The sequence below is a fragment of the Crocodylus siamensis genome, chromosome 2 (genome assembly GCF_052110815.1).
Source record: "Crocodylus siamensis isolate JL-2025a chromosome 2, ASM5211081v1, whole genome shotgun sequence".
Classification (NCBI taxonomy): domain Eukaryota; kingdom Metazoa; phylum Chordata; order Crocodylia; family Crocodylidae; genus Crocodylus; species Crocodylus siamensis.
This window is the reverse complement of record NC_143396.1, coordinates 19,142,461-19,165,323: the sequence shown is the minus strand read 5'-3', so window position 1 is coordinate 19,165,323 and position 22,863 is coordinate 19,142,461. Positions and strand designations below refer to the sequence as shown.

The following is a 22,863-nucleotide window of genomic DNA, read 5'->3' as shown; positions in this document are numbered from 1 at the left end:
AGTACAGCCCGGGGGCTGGCTCCCCGGGGAAACACAGGAGCTCTGGTGGGACCAGGGCATTGTTGGGTTGGACTTTGTTCAGTGGCCCGGAAGCCTGGCTCCATGTGCCTGTGCATCTGGTTCTGTATGTTTATCTGCCTCTGTCTGGTTCTGCGAGTCTGTGTGACACATGTCTGGTTCCGAGTGTGTGTGTGTGTGTGTGCGTGCGCGCACACGTCTGTTCTGAGTACGTTCTGGTTCTCTGTGCGAGTGTGCACATGCGCATGCCTGGTTTTCCCTGTTCTCCTCTCTCTCTCTCTCCCCCCACCTCTTATTTGTCTCTCTCCTCTCTCTCTCTCTCTCGCTGCAACATGCTCAACCAAAAAGGAATACACAACAAAGACAACATTTATGATTATTTATATACTAACATGTACTGTGTCATGGCATGCATCTCCCCCGCCCTCATTTTGTTTTTCTGGCATGCCAGCACTCCTGTACCTTCCAAGGTAGACATGGTTTTTTTGGCGCACTGGCCAAAAAACACTGCCTACCCCTGATTTAGACCTTAACATAGGTATTGTCATTAGCTCATTCTCAGTAGCAACTTATCTTCAGATCAGTACACCCTTTGATAGCTGAGGTTTTATAATGTATGGCTCAACATATCCAGTTCCGTTTGCTATTTAAATAGCTTAAAAGTCACGCAATAGTGTCACACAATAAACACTTGGGGTGGTAAACAGGCATTTTGTAGTAATATGTATGTCATGACTTGAAACTGAAAAGACTCTAATAAAATAATACTAGGTATGGGAGTAAGTTATTTAACAAATGCCCTGTATTGAACATTTAAAAAATATATACAAATATTAAAAAATTCTAACAACTATACTGCTTTCTTAAGGAAGAGCTGAACTTCCCACAGAAGTTATTGTAGAGAACACACTGTCATGGTTTGCAGCATTTTCAGATATTTACTACTGAGAATCAGCGTGACCCTATAGATACTGTATTTGCCCAAATCCAAGATGACCCTGAATTTAAGATGATCCCCTCCAATAATTAGATTCTATACATGGAAAGTGTATAGATGATTTGTAATAATTTTCAATATATAGAATCCAATTACTAGAGGATCATCTTAAATTCATCCCCCCTGCAGGAGGGAAAACAGTAGAAGGCAGGCAGTGGGAGGAAGCAGATGGCTTTACCCCTGCTACTTGTCCTCCCTCCACTTACTCCCTCTCCTGCCTGAGCACTCCCTGCAGCTTCTGCCCCTCTGCTCACCTGTGCCACTTCTTTCCTGCCCCCACCACAACCTCTATCCCCCTCCATCCCTGCTGCAGGCTGGGACACAGAACACAGCCCCAGCTCAACCTAGCCCTGTAGCAGCAATTTGGAGCCAGTACCGTGGGATTGGGGAAGAGGCAGTAGGTAGAAAAATGGCAGAGGGCAGGCAGCAGCTGCAGCTGGGGCTGAAGATAGAGTCTCAGCAGCTGCCTACCCCTTTGTCCTCAATTCTAAGACTAGGGACTTTTTTCTCCATGTTAAATGGGGTTGGGGGGACCCCATCTTGGAATGAATCTTAAGTAAATATAGCATCTCAGAAACAGTTGATTGCATATCTTTTATTGGACAGTATAGGGGGACCTGAACCCTGTTACTTAGCCGGGGGGGGGGGGGGGGGGAAGAAGCGAGGCAGTGATTGGAGCAGCTGGTTTGGACTGAAAGGACCTACATCAGGGAGCTGGGGCCCTATCCCTGTAAGAGGACAGAGCAGCAAGAGTAAAGGCTGCCCTTTAATTGTGAGATTAAAAGCCCACATGTGGGCCGAGACAAGAAATTGGATGGGAGAAGGGGCTCTTGAAACCATAAGCCCTGTACCCAAGTCAGAGTGGGCAGAAAAGCTTTCCCAGGGGCAAGGGAAGGTGCTTGCTGGGGAAGGGCAGAGACTCGGCAGCTTGTGTGCAACAGGCAACAGAGTTCTCCAGAAGCCCAATATTGCAGGCATTTATACATGTGCCCGATGCCTGGACCAATGTGCGTCCGAGCTGACTATTAATAAGCGTGCTCCAGCAGCCTCTGCATCACATGTATTCAGTGTCCCCATGCTTCAGAAAGATGTGGGGGAGGGGGCTAATTAAGGCTCTAACAAGCTTTAAAGCTCCCTGCCACCATTTTGAAGTGTGGGACACTAAATACACAAGATGCTGCAGGTGCTTATTTCGAGCCCCCCAAGCCTGTTCTAATTAAAGTACCTCCCTGCCCTGGAGCACACATAAAGATGCCCCAAGCATTCAGGTGTCCCATTCCAAGGGGCTCACCCTCTCCTATGGTGTTGTTTAATAAAAGTCTCCTCATTTCAAGTAAACTGGTAGCTTTGCTACTTTTGACATACTGTTTACCTGGTGAGGGAAGGCTTTTGTTTTTTGTTGCAGCTGTAGCTGCAGCCTACCTTCATGCTGAAGTTAAATGGTGAACTGGGAATGGCTGTAAGACAGGGCTGGGCAAAATGCAGCCCGTGGGGCTAGATGCGGCCCGCCAGGCCATTCTATCTGGCCTGTAGGGCCCCTAAAAAATTTATAAAATTAATATTTATCTGCCCCTGGCTGCCTGCCATGTGGCCTTTGATGGCTTGCCAAAACTCAGTAAGCAGCCCTCTACCCAAAATAATTGCCAGCCCCTACTGTAAGAAGCGACTGTGGAAGCCACCATACAGTATCAGCAGGGCACGCGCCAAGGTTTAAGATCTGCTAGGGCAGAACATAAGCCAGAGACGGTCTGGGTCTGAGAGGGCCAAGGGCCCAAGAGGGGTGAAATACAGGGCCAAGGGTCCAGAATCTGAAGTGGACTGGAGCTCATAACTTGGGACCTGGTGCCATGGGTCTAGGCTAAAAGGAGAACAGGTAGAAAGAGTGCGTGGAAGACAGGAAGGTCATGATCCCAGCAAGGGCTGGGAGGCCTGGGTAGGCCAGACTGTATATCGAGGCAAAGTGCCTCCTAAGACTGGAAACAGCTGCGAGGCATGGTCATGACAATGGGGGCAGGAGGTCACGATTATTGGCCCTAAGGGCCAACTGAGGTTCTTGCAAAAGAGAGGCTCACCCCATAGAATTTGGGGGCAGAGTAGCCCAAAAGATCACACCCCAACAAAAGACACCTACCTGGTCTCTGGTGGTAGCCTCCCTTATTAAAAACCCTAAAGATCAAGTCACGGCAGGCAAGAGGAAACAGGGAAGCACAAGCAGGCTGGCCTGACTACTAGGGCATCAAGCAGGTTGCATGAGGCTGTTACAGACACAGTTTAACACAGTTCAACATTTTTCACTACAGAAACACTACCATATATAAAGTCTTACCTCTGAATAGCCATCCATACAAATTGGACAACTAATGGTACCTGAAGGCCTTAAAAAAAAGAAAGGGAGGAAGGGAGAAGATTAGTTCTATTATGCACTGAAAATTATAGACAATCTTATCTGGTAATTTCTCTCTTGGTTCTAGTGATCACTTCAGGCAAGAATTGCTTCTTTTCCTTAGACTCACAAAAGCAGGCTTTGTCTAAGTTTATTATGTTGATCAAAGCCTCATATGACCCTACAAGAACCTCAGATTGCAACATGTAACAATTAGTTAGGATTTCTACCACCTCACAAGCAAGCAGGCCTTTGGCTTTCATTCATCTTTTTTGCTTACTGTAGCTTACGGTATTGTACAGGGCGCACAAGGAGCCTAGAGAAGACCCACTTGACTTCAGATGATTACAAACAACCTTGGTTCGGAGAAAAAGCTAGCTGGTCTTGGCAGAAGTTGATTTAACAGTTCAGCTCATTCCACATTCTCATTTTAGAATAGGTAACAAATATTTAAAAATGCCAGTTTAGCAGCACTCCAAAAATTCACAGAGAAGTAAACCAAAAATGAGCACCCTTCCACTACAAGCTATTCAATTATATACATTTTTTATTAAATATTTGACTACTTCAGTGTAATAAGCTATTCTTAAGTAAAAGCATAAGAGTAGCTTATTAGAACCACATTTTTATAGTAACCCACTTGCCCCGCCTCCCCTGCCAAAAACCCCCCAACAAAACCACCAACAACAGTGGAGAGGTAGTTCATTTAGTATCAGATAAATAGGCTTGGCAGGATTCGATTTTAATCAATGATTAATGATTTCACCTCACACTGAGACCAACAGAAAAAAATATTTCCATCAGTAATAACTGAAATTTATAGAAAGGGGACTGTAACAGGAAACCCCTATTCCTGGACAGTAGAGAAAGAAATGGAGGTACAAAGGGTGGAGTTAGAGAGGAAAACAATGGGCAGCATAATGACTCATCAATTAAGCAATTAACTGCTTGTTCACAAGTATAGGGAGCTGGCCGGACAGGATACTTAAATGCCTGTCCAAATGCAGGGGGGGATATTTGAGACTCCAGTAGGGCGACAGGTGGCAGCAGGGTTCTGCCCAGCTAAGTGCAGGGGGCAGAGGGTGGCCACCACTGCTCTTTGTGTTCCCAAAGCTCTGGGAGTGCTGCTGCTTTCCTCTTCTTGGTCCCAGCCCACCTGACTTTTTTGATAAATTAATAGAATGATTTAAAAGCAGGTATGGATTTATTGATTTACAGATATTTATTTTTTATAATTTTTACATGATTTTATAAAGCTTTTAATAGTATATTGTCATTACAATCCCAAAAAACTTAAAAATTGATAAAAATCAAAAAAAATGCTTAAAAAAAGACATTGATTTTAGCTGTCAAAATTATTAATGTAAAAATTAAATTCTGCCAAGCCTACAGATAAATCTTGTTTGCCTTGTAGTTTAACCTATTCTACAGATCAATTTATCTACCTGAAGAACATACCTATGTCTTAATTTTACAATCGTGCATTTTACTTTCATAGATTTAAACCTTTATATCTGTGGCCATACATTTGATTATTGTACTAACGTCAACATATGAAAATTAAATTTAGACTCCAATTGTGTACAATGCCAGTCACTTGTATACAATAGAAATTGTTATACTAGATGACCAAAATATACATAGAAGGGAAAACAAGCTCCAACATTTTCTGTGTCTCTGGTTATTTAATGCATGCAGACAATGTTGTTCCTTTATACTGCTAGTTTACATCACACAGACACTTTATGCAGAATAAACCTCAACAGCAAGGGCCAGCACTGGTAAGGTACAAGTAAATTAAGACCTGTGCTTAAGAAGTACATGTACCTGTGCTTAAGAAGTACATTTCATATATTCACAGGCAGGAATGGAGCTATGGGTAGAAGTCTGAGGTTTTTGCATAGCCCTCTCAAATGCTGTTGCTACACTTTAGCTCTCTCTACTTCCTAGAAATAGATTGAGAAAGCATTGCAGTTAACAGCTCTCATGCCCTGGAAAAGGTTGTAATCATTTTGGTCTAGGGGCAAAAGGAATCAAAACTTGTGGAAGTGGTATTATCTTTTATTAGACCAACTAGATATTTCCAGACAAATTATTGTATTTATGTGCAAGCTTTTGAGCGCACACATCCTTCATCACGCATAGGAGAATGCAAAGACTGTAAAAATTCTCCTGTGTAGAAATGAGAATACATATTTCACAGGAGTGCCGAAGGTATGGTAAAGTCACCTTCGGTTCTCCTGTGAAATACGAATTTTCAATTCTACCTATGAGAATTTTAGGTGTCTAAATAAGCCAAACTAGGTATTTCCATAGAAAATTTAAAATAATGATGCAAAATTTTGATAGAAAAAAAATCTCTAATTGTTCATCTTCTGTGTTGCTCAAAACCTATATTCTCTCCAAGGAAGCGTCATAGAAGCATTTTTTACTCCACTATTGCTCTTCCATTCTCTCTAGCAGCAATGTGCAGGGGTATTTAAAAACAACTTATGTGGCTGGAACTGGAGAAAATTTAACTACAGACAAGACTCAGGACATCCACATAGTACTCTGCTCAACCTCAGCAAAGTGAAGGGCATAAGCAGAAGACTGCACAGCAGGGAACAGAGTTGAAGTCAGTATCCCATGTGTAATGTAGTTGTCTGCTGATCACAAAATCTCCAGTAATTAAAGAAGCCAGATTTTTTGGACAGGAATAAGGTATAGACATTTCTGTAAGTTTGCATAATTGTTACTTGCAGCCAAAACTATACAAAGAAATCCTTATCCTCTCGCGTAATTCCTGAACCAATGTCTACAGCACCACTTTAACACTGCTATTCCTTTTGTCACACTTAAATAATAGTAATGAACAACCTGCTAATTCTCAGTGTGTGTATGGAGGGCAAGGAGGGGAGCGTGTAAAGGGAGGGAGGGAGGGATTAAATTACACTGAAGTAGCATACAGGCAACCCCTGCTTAGTACTCTTAACTGGTTCCTGAAAAACCAAGCATTAAGTGAAATGAGTGTTAAGCAAAACACTTGATGACCCACGATGGTGTGACCACAATTGTTTTTAATGACTCAAGACAGTGACTGTGAGCGTTATAACTCAACTCATTGATACCTAATTTCACTTAGTGCTCAATTTAAAACGAGCATTATAGCGAAATAGCTCTAAGTGAAACAGCATTAAGCAAGGGTTACCTGTATAGCTTCATGAGGCTAACACTGTCAGTCCTTCACAGCTAGGTGGAAAGGCTGCCCAATCAGTTTCTTAGCTCAATATTCATAGGAAAATAAGGTTGGATGGGACCTCACAAGATCATTTAGTCCAGCTCAAGGTAGGATTATCCTGACTAACCCATCCTAACCAAATGACTGTCCAACCTGCTCTTAAAAACTTCCAAGGATGGAGATTCCACAACTTCTTTAGGTAGCCCTTTCCAGCCTAAGTTTACCCAGATGAAACTTAGGCCATTCCTTTTAGTCCCAGGTCCTACTGTCATGGAGAAACATCATCTCTGTAATCATCCTTCAGATATTTGAAAACTGTTATCAAAACCCTCCCCTTAATTTTCTTTTAGGAGAAGAAAAAATGATCTTACCTCAAGACAATGGGATTTACCTCAAAATGTTTTTCCCTTCCCCCCATTTATTATTTGTAACTTCCTATTATGTTGTGATTTCTCTCTCTCAACTTTTAACCTGCCTCATTTTCCTTCCACCTCATTAAAAACCAGAAGGATTCTATATAAACTCTGGATTTTGTTTCAAGACTTCTAATTGTAACAGCAATTAAGCTCGTAGCAATGTAGTCCAGGAGCTTCTAAATGGAAGCACTCGCAGGATTCAAAATAAAAAAAAATACAAATTTAAGTTTTTTTAAGTGGTTGAGTGATACTAACATTGCAATCTGTCTTTCCTGGCAAGTACACAGTTTTATACTATGAAACTAGCTGATTTTTCCATATCAGACAATTATCAATAGGGCGCACATGTAAGCAGCAGACTATTAATGCTCTTTAGCTTTTTGTACTCACTATATAGCAACCCACAAAAGCATATCAGAACAGAAAAAAATGGTCTCTAAGTGACTTAAAGTGAGAGAGGGACCCTGCCCCCCACATGCACACAGAGTGTACGCCCATAGTGAATGAATAATAGTGTTCATTAGTTCTACAAAAAAAGTCTGCTTACTGATGTAATACACTCTGTTCTCCTGGTGTCAAAATCTTGAGTATTCATTTCCTAGTCAATACTACAGGGAATATTTACATGTGTAAATATGGTCTATGAGCTTTATATGACAGAGTATTGCTGAAGTTATAGCTTTTGATTAGCATTTTCTCCTTGCCACTTTTTAAATTACTCTTAAAGAGACAGTGTTCTTTTAATACCAAAAGCACTGTCATTTTTTTAGTTCTCTCTCCTGAATTCAGTAAGAGCTTTAATATTTCTGTTCTCTCATAGATGAAACTCTGGAACCACTTAAGAGAGTCAGAAGGTTAATTTAGACAGGTCTAAGTATTCTGTAATGTTTAAATGTGATAGAAGCTTGACTACTTATATGTAACCACTGCATTTTACATGCGTTTGTGAAACCATAGAGCACCTACCTTGAATCCGTAGTTTCATCTTCCAATGTTTTTGATCCTCCATAAACATTATTTCTTTCACATGCATCAGTATCCCTTAGGTCATCTTCATCATCACTACTTAATACACAACTGTCTGGCTGCCGTTGGCTTCTTAGCCCTAGATTTCGCCTTGGTTGCTGATTCTCTAAAATTTAATTTTGGCAAGTTAGATGTATTCATAGGATTTTATAGTATTTTCACATTGGAGTAACAGAAAATCTGAACTGTTACACATTACTTAAATAAACACTTCTTTAAGTTTACCAAAAGCAAGTTCAAATTTTTTTAGCTCAGTTACACTATTACATAAAAGCTCCCCAAAGGAATCTTATGTCTATTCTTTTAGTGGGGTCTACAGGAGGGGTCTACTGCTAAAGTCGTAAGAGTATACAATGTACCTATGATGGGTTAATTATCTCAGTAGGGTTCCCTTAGGTTGACAAGTCCTCAGTACTGGTAACATGCCATGCAACCAAGACAGGAAAAATAACTTCATAAAAGACCTTGGGTAAGACTAAATTGGACACTTATCTTGCTGGGATCCTATGACCCCAGCTGACTTCCTGCCCTTCGAGCAAGGGGCTGGACTCAATGATCTTGCAAGGTCCCTTCCAGCCCTGATGTCTATGAAATATTTTCAGTGTTCAGTTGAAACTTCCAAAAATTATCCAAACTATACTACCTCCCAGACAGCACTTTTCAAGTAGCAGGGTTTTTTTGTCTTAATTATTTTGATACAGACAGTGCTGGCAGTGATGATTATAGCTAAAATTACCCACTGCTTTCTTTTTTGGTTACTGATAACTGCAGGAAAAAAACAAAAAACTTTAGCTGTGAAAGGTAGAATTCCCCATTCTACATGCGTTTCAGGATGATTTTCTTTCTCCCCTCTGGAAGTTTCAGAAAAAGATTTCAGTTGCTTTTAAAAGTGAGCTAACAAAAAGAAAAAAAAAAAAAACACAGGATGAAAATTTTTTTTAAGTATTTTCTTCTCCAAAGCATAAAAGCCATAAGAGACCATATTTAAGGCTGAATGTTTCATGTAGCACCAGGGATGGATGTACCACACTGGTGAAAGCCCACACAAATTTGGCCAATTCACAGCTCCCGAGGAGAGCTTTTACTTGGCATCCAAAGTGAAGTTAGAGTTTAGCAGCCAAGCTCTGAAGTTTCTGTCTGCACTGAACATATGCCGTCACCACACTACTCCTACATGCTGGCTGAACTGTATCTGAGCCATCCTCACACAATCCTGTTCAATTACCTCAGTGTCAAATGTTGTATTGTAAATCTAGAAGATTTGACCTTACTAATGACTGATATAGGTATTGTTATAGTACTATTGGATCAAATATACTTTTCCTTTTTATACTATGGAAGTTGCATACTTCTCTAAATAAGAAGGTACTTTTCTTTTTAGTTTCATCTTGCAATGTTTTGCCCAATATTTTACTATGTACACTTGAGACCTTGCTCTAACTATAAGTTTGGCAATTAATTCACTAGACTTTTCCCCAACAGACTTTACATTTAAGCTATGAGTAGCAAGTTAACCAAGCCTTAAACAGCAACCAGCCACACATGAAAGCTGGCTGAAGGCATGATTATGCATTACATGAGACACAAAGTGATTCCACATAACATGAAATAACTTCACGGCTCATTTGAAGGGATCCCGGTTTTCCATTTTCCATGGAAAAATGGAGAAAACTACAGATTTTACCCTTTACCAGAAGCAAACACAGATTTCTCATTTTACTGGAGAAACCTGTGGATTTTGCTGTTTTACAAAGCGCTCTCCGCAGGGTGGCAGAACTCCAGCCTGCAGGGGAAGTGGGATGAGGGCAGGCAGGCAGGGGGTGCCACGTGCATGTATACACACATAACCACCAGGGAGCCAGGAGAGAAGCTGCAACAGGTAAGGGGCAGGGGGGAAGGGGGGGCCACAGGTGGAGCAGGATGGGGTCACAGGTGGCTGATCTGAGAGATGGGTGGGGTTGGGAGGGGGGGCAAGGGGAAGGGAAGGGGCCAGGTCCCTGTCATTGTGTGCACTCCCAGGAGGGGCAAAAGGAATCTGTGCCCCCCAGATCTGTGCACAGGGCAGGGGTGAGTTGCCTGCTGTGGGATCAGGCTCTCTACCCTGCTATCTTGCCCTGGGTCCTCCATAGCCTACCAGCTGCAATCCCACACTGCAGGGCAGAGCAGGGCCACACAGGGAAGCTTGTTACCACTGCATGCTCTGCACTGCCCTGGAAAGGTGTCCCCTGCATGTGGTGCAGGGTTGTGTCCCTCACTGCTGCCACATGCACAGGGCCTCACCAGGGCAGTATGGAGCTTGCAGCAGCAAACAGCTTCCCCATGCAGCCCCACTGTGCCCTGCAGCACTGAGTTGCATCTGCTGGGCTGTGGAGGTCCTGGGGGAAGGCAGCAGGGCAGGAGCCCAAGACCACCCTTGACCCAGACAGATCCAGGAGTGCATGCAGCATCAGAGAGACAGGCCCACCCCCACCCCTCCCTCCGGGGGTGGGGTGGGGGGGTGAGTTGGATTCTGCTCTGCTGCAGCAAGCTCTGGCAGCTGGGGACCCCTCTAGCTGGGCCAGAGGTGGCAGGGTGCTTGGGGGGCAGGGGGAGGGGAGCCTTTCATTTTAATCACAGATTTTGTGGGTTTTATCTGAGAATTTGCCATTTATTTTTATTTTTTTTAAAAAGATTAAAAAAAAATAAAAATCAGGGAAAAACCAAGATCCATGATCATTTGTACCATGACTTAAATTGAACGTGTGGCCATGACTTGTCAAAACTCTGTATACTGCCCAGCTGGGAGGCACATGGGGTTGACAGATCCTCGTGTATAGTGAACCCAGCATCAAGCTGTGGCAGCCAGATGCTGCGCTCCCCATGCATGGGGAGCAGTACAAGTCCCGTATGCAGCCTGATGCCAGGCTCCTCATGCACCAAACTGTTTGTTGGCTGGGACCAGGGACTAGCTTGGTTCCCAGCCAACCATCATTAGGCAATTGGCTTGATGTTGCTGGTGCAGGGGAAGCCTGGTATGGGGGAGTGGGGGAGGGTTGACTAATGAGGTGAACCCAGGCTCCCCCTGCACCAACAAGCAAAGCTTATTTGGGAATCTAATCCCCATCCCAAACTAATATGCCTTGTCATGTACATGTGGTATGGCAGGACAAGTGATTGTTCAAAATGAGGATTAGATCTCAACACGTCTCAAGTTGAATGCATGTCACAGAAATCAATATTTGTCACCCCAATATCTGAAAACCGTATTTACTTGAATGTAAAACAAGGCTTTTCCCCCCCCAGTTGGCACAGGGAGGCAAGCCCCACATCTTATGTTTGCATACAAGTAAATCTTACTAAATATGCTGGCTATCATTAGACTTCTGTCAAAATGAAGATGTACTCAGCAATGGAAAACAACTATTCAGTTGATTAAACGCATCCAACACTTGAGCACAACTATACAATAAGTGGCCCATATTGGGCAAACACTGCAATAGGAACCTACCACAAGGATAGGTTAGTGCAACCCACCTGAAGAAAATATATGGTAATGCTCATTGAGAACAATCGCCCTCAGCACTGACTCATTTTCAAGTCATGGTAAGCCACTACACACTGCATACATTTCAAATTCCTCTTCACTCCCACAGCTGTGCCATTCTTTCCCTTTTCCAATTATTCCCATTTCTTTAACTGTCCTAAATGCCTAGCAAACATCATGAAACAGTGTCCCAAGCAGTTCACTCAGAATCCCTCTGTTGTACTGTCTCTCAATGTGGCATATATGATTAGTGTGGCCCTGGCCCCCATGAGGTGGAGCCAAACTAGGCTGCCCTGTACCTCATTTGCACATGAATTTTTGGAGGATCCCAGGACTTGTGACAAGAACAGCCAGTTCTAGTCGTGAGTGGGGACTAATTAGAACTTGGATCCTTTAGAAGAGGAGGGGGAATCTGGAGTACACATACACACACTGAGCAGTGCTTAAGTGTGGGGTCATCATGACTGAAAATGAACTGTGGTAAATTACAAGCCTTTGGCTTTGAACTAATATGATGCACAGTTTGTACTTCATATACGTAGGTGCCAAAGTGCTGCTCAAAAGGGTTTTTATGGAGTATGTATGGTAAAAGTAACAGCAGTTAAAAAAAGGTAACATGCATCAATTCTGCATGACCCAAGTATATGGGTACTATAAGCAAATTACTACAGCTATGTTTAATGTCAAGGTTATTGTTTTTAAATTTGCTCCTCACTTCCATGTGCTCAGGGGGAGCAGGGTATGATAGCAAAAGGGGGAAGGGATTGCCAGGGGAGAGAAGTTGGGGTTGGAGCACAGGGCAAGGGCTCCCCTCGCTTTTATTTTCCCTGCTGTAGCAGTGGGAAGGGGACAAATTCAAGGCAAATCCCTGATAATTAAATACTATACCTGAAAAATTATAATGAATTTGTAATTTTTTTCATATACAGAATCTAAATATTGGGGCACCTTCTACTTGAGTAAATAAGGTACTTACAAATGTTAACAAGTTACTCTTACTCTAGTCAACAATATTATTAGCCCTACTTTATAGATAACGTTCTGAGGCAGAGTAACTCATGGTGAAAAGCACCGATTAATTTTAGGTGCCCAATTTGAGACTCCTAAAAGCCATACTCTGGAAAGTCAGGTCCATCTATCTAGGGCAGAGGTTCCATTGACTTCAACTGCAATCGAGTATTCACCACTTCTGCAACTCAATTCTTAACTGTTACAGGTTAGGCATTCAGAAAACAGGGAGCACTTTATTAACAGACACTTTGGTAAAGTTTGGTTTGGTTTAAGCGTGGTATTTATATGTAATCCTGGAAAAGCTGTGTTGCTCAATCAATAAGCAACAGAAAGCTATTAAATAGCACTCCATCACATGTTTATTAGCCATGGGATCATGAAGCTAAATCAGAAGAGCAGGAATAAACATTTGAAATTTTGTAAATGAGTTTCTTGCATTTTCATGTTTATTCTTTCACAAATTAAATCCACTACCATCTTAGCATAAGAGTGAAAAATTGCATCAAGGGACAACATCCACATTAGGGTTATTTCAAGAGATAGCAGCTTACATGATACATATTCTGAAGCCTTATTGTGCTAAAACAGTAGTATAGACACAGTGAGTTTTCTATGCCTCAGCAGACACATCTACATGAGACACTACTGTGCAGTCATTACTGTACATTTATTTAGGACTTGTATTAGCAATAGCTTAATAATAATGCACAGTAGCGTATTAGCACTGTCTGTGCATGACACACTACTGTGTGATATTTTTTGGCTACTGCGCGGTCAGCATCTTGTGCAGATGAGCTCAGTGTCCAGAACAGTAATCAAATAGTAAATTGTATTTCAGTTTACTGATGGCCTTAGTTTGACAGTGGGTGCATCTATGCACGCAATTAATGTGCCTGAATAAACTCCAAGACAGTTCACGATGGAGTTTATTGCTCCCGGGCACAGTGTTTACACATATGCCCAGGACTGCATATTGAGTCATGGCACAGCAGCCCCAGCTGGCAGCCAGCCCAGGGGAGTCAGCTAGCTCAAAGCTTCTCAGGCCCAGCTCAGAATGCTGTAGAGGGAGGGGCTGGCTGTGCACATGGGTTCCACTGTGCAGGACTAACCAGCAGGCAGCCCCACACTGTAGTACCCTTTTGCCCTAGCCAGCCCTGGTCACTGTCTACGTGCGCATTACAGCACACTAAGTAATTCTGCTACAGGATAGCACTTGTGTTGGGTAGTACTATCCTGCAGTGCTGTTAATTAGTTTATTGCAGCCAAACAGTGCTCCACATGTAGACAGTGACACTTTACTGCAGAGCTAATTAGGCAACTGCAGTAAAGGGCACATCTAGATGCACTCATTATTAGTTGATCTAGGGTCATTAATTTTTACTACAGGGTTTCTCAAATGTTTATCTTCCGATAAATACATGAAACCATTTTGAAGAAATTAGTGGAAGGCACATCCTTGTTGACTAGGTTTGCAATATCATATAATGCATTACAAAAAAATATTACAATTCTGTTATCATTTAGCAAAATTATATGAACACTCACCTTCAACAATCTTGTAGAAATGTGAGGGAGGGAGAGAAAAGAAAAACTGAATTAATTTTTTTTGTGAGCATACATGTCATGGATAAACAACTAAAAACTCAGTTATATTAATTTATACTTGTTTGTAGCAATACAAGCTGAGGAGGCCCAAGGGCTGCCCTGAGCAACACTTAATGTCTACTGTTGGAAGCATTTCACCAGCTCTGGAAGCCAAACTGCCAACTATGCATCCTCATGCTACATACTGTGAAATTATTTTGATTTTAATAGTCATTTGTAAGAAATATAAACCATGTAGTTGGTTTTAAAGAACTATCCATTGTAAACTTTTTGTAGTTCTGACCCACTTATAGGTCTATAATTCTGTGTAATCCCATGTAGTGCTACCTGTTCTGTTTCTATTCCTACAATAAAGGCAGGGACTTAATTGCACTCCGGCTGCTTTGCAGTAACTACCCATTGTCCATTGTTATTCTGTAGTGAAAGCTAAATCAGGGCAACTTACTCCCAAATGAAACAGGGCTCGGTTGCCTCAGTTTACATTTAACTTAGAGTAACTGTGGGCACATGAGGCAACTGTGGATGTGACGGGGCATGTTCAGGGCCAGGTCTCAACCTTGGTCTGCCCACCTGTCTACATAGGGCAGTCCACCCAGTCTTGCCTGCCATGACTTTGCTAGTATAATCAACTGGAGGTAAATGCGGGAGGCTGCCCATTATATGCCCTGATGCCAGAGATTGCTATCCACAGCTCAATATCTCACCTACACCGTGGCCCATGCCACTGCATCATAACTTTTTAATGGCTCTGGCCCCACAATGGAACCCATAACACTCTAGTCTGGACCCCAACTAAATCCCTCCTAATCAGGCAGCCAAGCTCCCTGCACTCTATTCCCTTTCAGCAGTGGCCCCCTCACTGGGACCTTTGGTTACACAGGGCCTGGCCTCACCTCTAGGCCAGTCAGAACCCCAGGCCCCCTGGCATCCCTCACAGTGAGCACTCTGGCCCTTTTGACCCTTCTAGTCCTGGCCCCAGCACTGATCAGTTGAGGGTGCCTCGAGTCAGGCTCCTGAGCAGCTAGCTCACTATCTCTTATATGGGTCTACCTTCTCAAGCCCTACCATGGGGTTACGCTTCCAGTTGTGGGGGTTGGGGTTTTAAGGCACCCCTTTTTGCCTTTCACCAGGGAGGTAACTCCCCTGGCATTTCTTGGGGGCTGTTCCGCCACAAACAGCCCCACCAGGCCACCCTCTGCCAACAAGGTGCAGTTTCAGGTTATGCCCAGGACCAGGACCCTCCAAACTTGCCCACAGCTCAGGGGTGGGCAAAATACAGCCTGCAGGTGACATATGGCCTGCCAAGCACTTCCCTCCAGCCTGCGAAGCCCCTTCAAAACCTAGGTAATGGCGGCTGCCTCTCTAAAAGCTGCCAGCTGCAGCACCTCAGGCTGGCTCCTTGGGTTCTGGTTGCAAGGCAACCAACCCTGACCTCAGCCTGACCTAGCTGGCCATGCCCCACCCCAACCCACCACTGGCTCAGGCCACGATTGCAGCTTGAAAGGGGTAGGGAGGGCTGGGCCAGAACCTCTGGCGCTGGTGAGGGGAAACAGTGTCTGGGCCAGCTTCTGCTTTGCTGCATGGGACTGGATGGGTAGGGTTGGGAGTCTGAGGAAGGACGAGCTCTGTGGTGCTTATGACGCACACAACTGTCATGACCCCACTTGGGTTATGACCCTTTGTTCGGCAACTGCTGTCCTACTCAATGATATTAGTATATCCAAGGTAGACAGATTTATAGCAGAGACTAATTTCCTTCCAGGGGGTTTGGATGTTGTTTTAAGGACTTCATGTTGTCCTAACTACTATTAAAGACAGGGGAGTAGGCAATGGAAGTAAGCAATTCTGATTACTTCTAAGAATTTCACTTGAATATCTACTTCACCTATGAGCATTTTTTGTGCAGCTTGGCTGTTCTTTGATGCACCATGGCAAATACCAATTCAAATAAATGCTGAGACGACCATTAGCTTATATACAACTCCTAAGGAATTTCTAGACTGCAGGAATCCCTTCCCTCGTGCCTTCAGAAGAGATTTTCTAAACAATATGGTCAAATCCTTCCATATACCAATCCCTAAATAAGCAGCCCACCTTGTAAAGGCAATGAGCACATAAGCTAACACAGATTTCCAAGCCAGACTACTTATTTAAGCACTGGACTACAAACTGAGCTGAAATTTTGTACCCATTAAAGTCTTTGGCTACTAGCTTCTTTTCTCATGCCCCCAGTTCTTTAAGTAACAGAAATTCAGATTTCTGTTCCAACTCTCAAATTCAATATATCCATTCATATTTGTTGCACCTGTCCTGAAATTAAGATAGCAGAAATGAATTTTAATAAAAAGGTTATTCATCTACAGCCTTCCAGATTTCTAGAGATTAATAATATTAAAGCATATTCCCACTATGTCTCGTCAAAAATAGTACCGTCTTTATTCTCCAGAAGTACCAGAACACTACTGAACTAAATTTCTTTTATTAAATTGAAAGTAACATGCTGACAATAGCAAGTTACAACATGCCTCTCTCCCCCCACCACACGCCATATGCTTTCCATGGTGGGGAGGGGAACGGGGGGGGGGGCAGGGAGAAGTACATACACACTCCCACAGCAAAGAGATTGCTGAATTTTATGTATGCTACTCTGAAAAGCTATTATGTGCATTTAAGAGCATGAACAGCAACAAATAAATTCTTATTTCTTCTCTTATTAGGAAGTACCATAACATACTAGCATTTAAATGCAGGTGATACCTGTGCTTAAAAAAAAAAAAAAAAAAGAGCAGTCTCTACTCTATAGTTTTACAATGATATAATACAAGTATAATACCAGAAAACTCACTTAGGACAGATACTTTAGTACAAGAGTGCTCAATCCCCGGCTTGCAGGACAAATCCAGCCTATGGGGCTCAGAAATATTTGGCAGTTGGGGATGGAAAGCAGTGATGGAAGCATTACATTCCCACTCCGCCACTGCCAAATTTTCAGACCCATTGGGAACCCTGGGGGCCAAATAACATGGCCCCATGTGCCAGATTTTGCCACTGCGTAGGGCCACATCTGGACACACAGGGTTGCATCTGGGTGTCAGGGCATGACCCACATGTGATCCAGCCCGTGTACTATCCCCATGTCACTTATTTGACCCATGAGGCCAAAAGGTTGGGCGTTGCTATTCTAGTATCCAAAAGCATGGAATACCTACTAAGGCCAGAATAGCTTCTGTTTTTACCTATATTGTCAAGGAAATGCCTTCATGTGTTGTTTAGTCAATCTAGAGTTTGGTCTTACTTTCTTTCCAAGTTCTACATATAAGCGGCATAACTGAACTCTAAGCTGACCAGAGCATTTAGACAAGTGGACAAAATTACTACTTACCACAACAGAATCATTGCGAGTTAAATCAACTACTACAGGTTCAGACGATTCACATGTGAGATCTACTACTTCTTCACCAGCTTAAAGACATAATATTATAAGTCAAGATCACAAGTACGCACAGGTACCTGCCATTCCATAACAAAGCTGACTTCTGATTTTACAAAATGCTCCCATACCAAATGCATGCTAAATGCCCAATTTGTTTTTACCATCTAGTTCTTCAAAACAGACAACAAATATTTTTCTTGTTATCCTCACCCTCAAATTGACAAAGAGTAAAGTCTACTTTTGCATGGCTTGATTTGCTACAGTAGAACAGCAACAGTGTTTCTGACAAACTTGAGAGAGGTGTTATTTGAATATTCTATGACCTATTCATTTAGTACTCTATTGTATACCATGTTTCATTCTACAAATACCTGGGAATTTCTCACCATCAAGTTTTAAATGTTCTTATTCCTTTTCATGAAAGCATCCTGCAACCTCTATCTTTTATAAACTGGAGTGACCAGTGCACAGCCTACCTCATCTTAAAAAAAGATCCTTTCCTAACATCTTGGCAGACATCACGAACACACATGCAGGTTAAGGAAAAAACCTTCTAAATTTTAATCTTGCATGTTTTCTGAACAACAAGTGGACTGAACACGTCTATCTTGAGGAGGTCAGAGTGTAAACCAAACTTCTACCCGCTGCTAAACTGTTTAGGATACTAAGGGGCTTGTCTATTGGTTAAGGATACTTTCTGACGTCTGATGCAGAAACAAGTATTTATTCACCTTTAATAACTGGATTACTTTACTCAAAAGGGTTGGAGACCACTAATTTTAAAGTAGAAGATCACCTTTGGCATTTAAAAGCAACCCAAGATATACTGTGTGCCACTGCTGCCATCTCTTGGCCTGCTGCCCAGCAGGTAAGTCTGTGGAGCAGGGGGGTGGGGGAAAAACAGACTGAGGCAGATGGAGAAAAAAATATTTGGGGGCATGCCTCCCTAGCAGGTAAGTCCCACCCAGTTGGGGCCCCACTCAACTTAACCCTGCTCCTGCGACACTGTACCTCACCGCGGTGGCCTCGATCTAGACCCCGTCCCTGCCCTCCCCCACAGACTGACCTGCTGGGCTGGGGTGCACACATGCATTCATGGGCACTCAGCCCCCAACTGCAGCCTCAGATCAACTCCAAGAGGCTCCAAGATCTACTGGTGGATCAAGATCCACTGGTTGGTGACCACTGCTCTAAGTTTTAGAGTACCTCGGTAGAAAGTGGGTTCCTACCACTCCAGGAGGAAGTTACTATTTCCAGATTAAAAAGACAGCTTACCACTTTCTTCAAGTTCTATTGGTTCTGCTTCTGAAGCCATCTCTGTAGCTGAAGCTGCCAGCCTACTTCGTTTTTGCGTTTGCCTAGAACCAGTTTCTCCTCCACGACGTTTTTGTTGAGTCTAAAATAAAAAAGACATGCCAAAAATTGTTTTAAAAGCTAATATTAATGTAATCTTGTTTTGTGTTAAAAAGCAGAAACCTAAAAGTATTCTATTCAACTACAATCTGAAGTATATAGTTTTGGGTCGTTCCAACACCTGAACTAGGAATAACAGAGGAAAGGCATCAACACTAAATTTCTCCGCATTTGGGCCAAGCAGGAAAGGTGTATTATCATTTGCAAACAAGAGGCCTAGGTCATACTGCTCAGGTCATTCTGGGATTCCACTGACCACTTCAATCAGTCTGGCCTAAAACATGCCCTATAATCCAAGGTGCTTTTGGATTAATGCCATCAATATCTAGAGGCATTAGAATATTTAAGCATGATTATAGCAACTTTCAATTTGCTTTTGTGCAATCTAGTGTACACAGATATTGTAATAAAGCATGTACTGCTTATAGAAAAACCACAAATTGCTACAATCTAAAAATTCCAGAGCATTTGGGAACTGGAATAATGGACTGATTTCATTAAACAAAAATACTTACTGTGCTCATGGTATTTCTTGGATATAAACTACAGAAAAAGTAAAAGGTATAAGTATCATAAAATAAACTGCAAGGAAGCTATAATTTTCAAATTTCTATATTTAGGTAGCATAGAGTTAAAAGTCCAGATTTCTTTGCATCTTAGAATGGCGCTCTTCCAAACCTATAAAGAAAAGAAGAGAGATGATTACTTAGCTGAAGTTCTTGTTCTCTTAGGTATAACCACCACCACAGATTCCCATTCCTGAATTACTTGGGGCAGGTCTTTGTTTTTGCCCCAAACCAAGCAGAATCTCCCAGGGTTTAAGATTTTATCCTCCGAGATAGGTATGCCTGAAGCATTTACCATGCTGCTCTACTGCTAACAACTACTCAGAATCAGTCAGAAATACCTGGAAGCCACAATTAGCTTTCCTTTAAAGCAAAAGATGGTAATTCTCACATGTGCAAAAAAGTTACAGAATCTTCAAACTGAAGGAAGGGGAAGGGAATGTTAGGTGTAAGTGGCCATCTTCAGAAAATAAAAATTACCCATGAATAATTCTCTTTTCTATAGGAGCTATTCATCTCCATATTCCACCTTTTGGAAGTTAAACAGCTTGAGGAAGGGGCTACCAGGTTGGGAAGACAACTGTAAAATAAACAGAATATAGAAGCAGCAGCATAGAGAATGAAAAAGAAAGACTGTCCCCTGTGATATAAAACAGCAGAACTCCCTTTTTGCAAGAAAGATATCTATTGGTATCATATCAATGGAAGCAATACATCTTTAAAAAACAATTCTACAGTAAGCAGTCCTACTGAACTTTAAGTGGTAGACAAAGAGACAGCCCTAACAGACACTGCTAGACAATTTTGGGCATTCATCCCTATGAGAATAAATTTTGTTACAAAATCTGAAGCAATCAGAATTCAGATATAGCAAAATGATTTTAAGAAGAAAAAAAGAACACACATGACTGCTTTTGCTGTCTTTTACACCGAGAGATCTGAATGTGTATGTCAAAATGTGTTCCATCTCAAAATGGCTTTGACAGGACCTTGCAGTTCAGCAGGCTTGCCAAGCTTCAAAAGTAAGGGATGCAATCATCAAGTCATAAACATTACATGTAAAAATAAAAGAATCCATTGCACTGGGTATGAGAAGCAGCAAATCACTAGGCTGATATCAGTCTATATCACATGGAGTTTAGGGACCTTGAGTTTGATCTATCCTTTAAAGTCATATTTACCCTGAAGACTGTACACTGGAAAAGGATATTATCTATCCTTACTGTAGGTGTTTGAATTGTGGTCAGCAAAGATCCTACAGGAAGAATCTAGTAAGCAAGATCTTCTTCAGGATAGTGAGAATTAAGGGAGCCAGCTGCAAGCAGGAACAGGAACACAGCTCTTCTAAATCTAGTATTGGATCTTGCTCCAAAGTCCACTGCAACATACTTTACAAACACCCTCATACTGAAATATTTTGGAAACAGACCCTGATAATGTCTGATCTTCAAGAGAATGAGCCTTGATGGAAAATTCAGAACAATGTCCATTTACCTACTGATAATTAACACAATGAATGATGCAATCTACTTAACCAGTCTTTGTGGTCTTAACAGAAATACGTCAAATAAATGACTGTTTTTTAAGAACAATCTGTCAATATTATGCCACCAGCACTAAAATTGTTAAGACAGGCCTACGTTATTTAGATTTCTTCTATTTGTGTGTGAAATGTAACTTAGGGAAGAACATAGGTAAATTAATCAACTGGTTTACATGAAACTCAGATATGACTTTGTGGTGCAATTAAATGAGGCCTCAAAACCATTAAGTCCTTATAGAATGAAGTATACAGGGGTTTTGCTGCTCAACTGGTCTCCTGGCTGAGGTGATGGCCACCAGAAAGACTGTCTCAAGAGTGAGATGATAAATGGAGCAATCCATGTGAAAGGTGATGCCATAAGCTTAGGAAGATACTGTTGAGGTACTATGCCAAGCAGGTTCTGTGATCAGTGGTTAAATACACTTCAGACCCATGAGAAATTGATACCAAAAGGGGAGGAAATTAAAAACAGGTGCATCAGAGGTCAATATGCCAATATTGCTACTAACCAGACCTTTCCCATCTGGCTCAATTGGGGAGAAGCCTTATTTTGATGCCTTTCCTCCGTTATTACCAGAGGAAAAGAGTAAAACAGACCAAAAGATACAATCAGCCTTAAAGATTCAGGATGGAGGAACAACGAGGCCAATCCATACCATCTTAAACGATTCTATGGACCCCCACCATAATACTGAAGTACCCTGCCGTATTTAAGATATTTGTCCTTTAATAGAACCACTGTAAGCTGGAAAACACTGGTGCTGAGGTAGTATTAAGATGCTTCCTTTCCTTACCCACAAAAGCACCAAGATAGACTGGGGGGCGGGGCATGAGGGTGGCATGCTAGGTACACTTATAAATACTACAAATTTGTATTCAGTAGAACCCAGACCATTAGCAGGGTTAGGTTTCTTAGCCCTTGAAAAGATCGAAAGCTTACAAAACCAACCAGGAGTAAATCTAGCCACAAACAGCTTTGTCTGATTTTAGGGTGCTCAAGCTATCTGAAAGAGCAACAACCTTAGAAGCAGAAGCTGCATTTAAACAGGTGTGCTGTTCATCCTTGACTTGGCACAAGCTGTTACACATTAAGCAATTTATGGACTACAGGCAGTCCTCAACTTCTAACTTAGAGTTACAACAATCGGCATTTACAACATTTGTAAACTGACATTGTTTCAAGGTTCCAATGTGGGTTTTGCCTTTGCAACGCTCAACACAGCTGCATCCAGCTGGTAAGTCTGTTCAGGTGTGGGGAGGTGGGGGGAAGGGGTAGAGGGGACAGATCAATGCACCTGCAACAAGGGAAGGATTGCAGCTGGGGCTGGGGCAAGCTGCCTAGCTGGGGTAGGTGTGACTGGGGCAGGTGAGCAGGGCCAGGGCTGGACTCCAGGCAGAAGCCACTGGAAGTGGGGGCTCTGCCCTCCTGCCACTTGCCCAGCCAGGGCAGGGGGGCATGGGACAGAGCCATGCTCTGGCCTCCCTATGCCTCCCAGACAAGCCACACCCTGTACCACCCCAGCTGGGTGAGCAGCAGCAGCGCATGGCAGGGGCACATGACCCCAGATCTCCACAGGGTGGGCGGCAGAGCAGGGGTTATAGAGCGGCTGCAGCCACCCTAAAATTCCCCATAGCCCCCACTGCTCATCTGAAGCAGCCCTGGTTACCCCACAGAGATCCAGGGACACACACCCCCACCATGTCCTGCT

The 22,863-nt window shown here is 42.6% G+C and overlaps 1 protein-coding gene across 1 annotated transcript in view; it reads right to left on the bottom strand.

The window, feature by feature from the left end:
• The window catches only part of RNF4 (ring finger protein 4), a 39,320-nt gene that overhangs the window by 4,018 nt on the left and 12,439 nt on the right, over positions 1-22,863 (bottom strand). The window contains exons 2-7 of the mRNA XM_090035437.1: positions 19,561-19,723; positions 18,908-19,028; positions 17,582-17,661; positions 14,140-14,149; positions 8,001-8,166; positions 3,342-3,390 (exon numbers count right to left, since the gene is read on the bottom strand). Of these exons, the coding sequence (XP_089891563.1) occupies positions 3,342-3,390; positions 8,001-8,166; positions 14,140-14,149; positions 17,582-17,661; positions 18,908-19,028; positions 19,561-19,569 (435 nt within the window). The 5' untranslated portion in view covers positions 19,570-19,723. The remainder of the gene's footprint in view (positions 1-3,341; positions 3,391-8,000; positions 8,167-14,139; positions 14,150-17,581; positions 17,662-18,907; positions 19,029-19,560; positions 19,724-22,863) is intronic.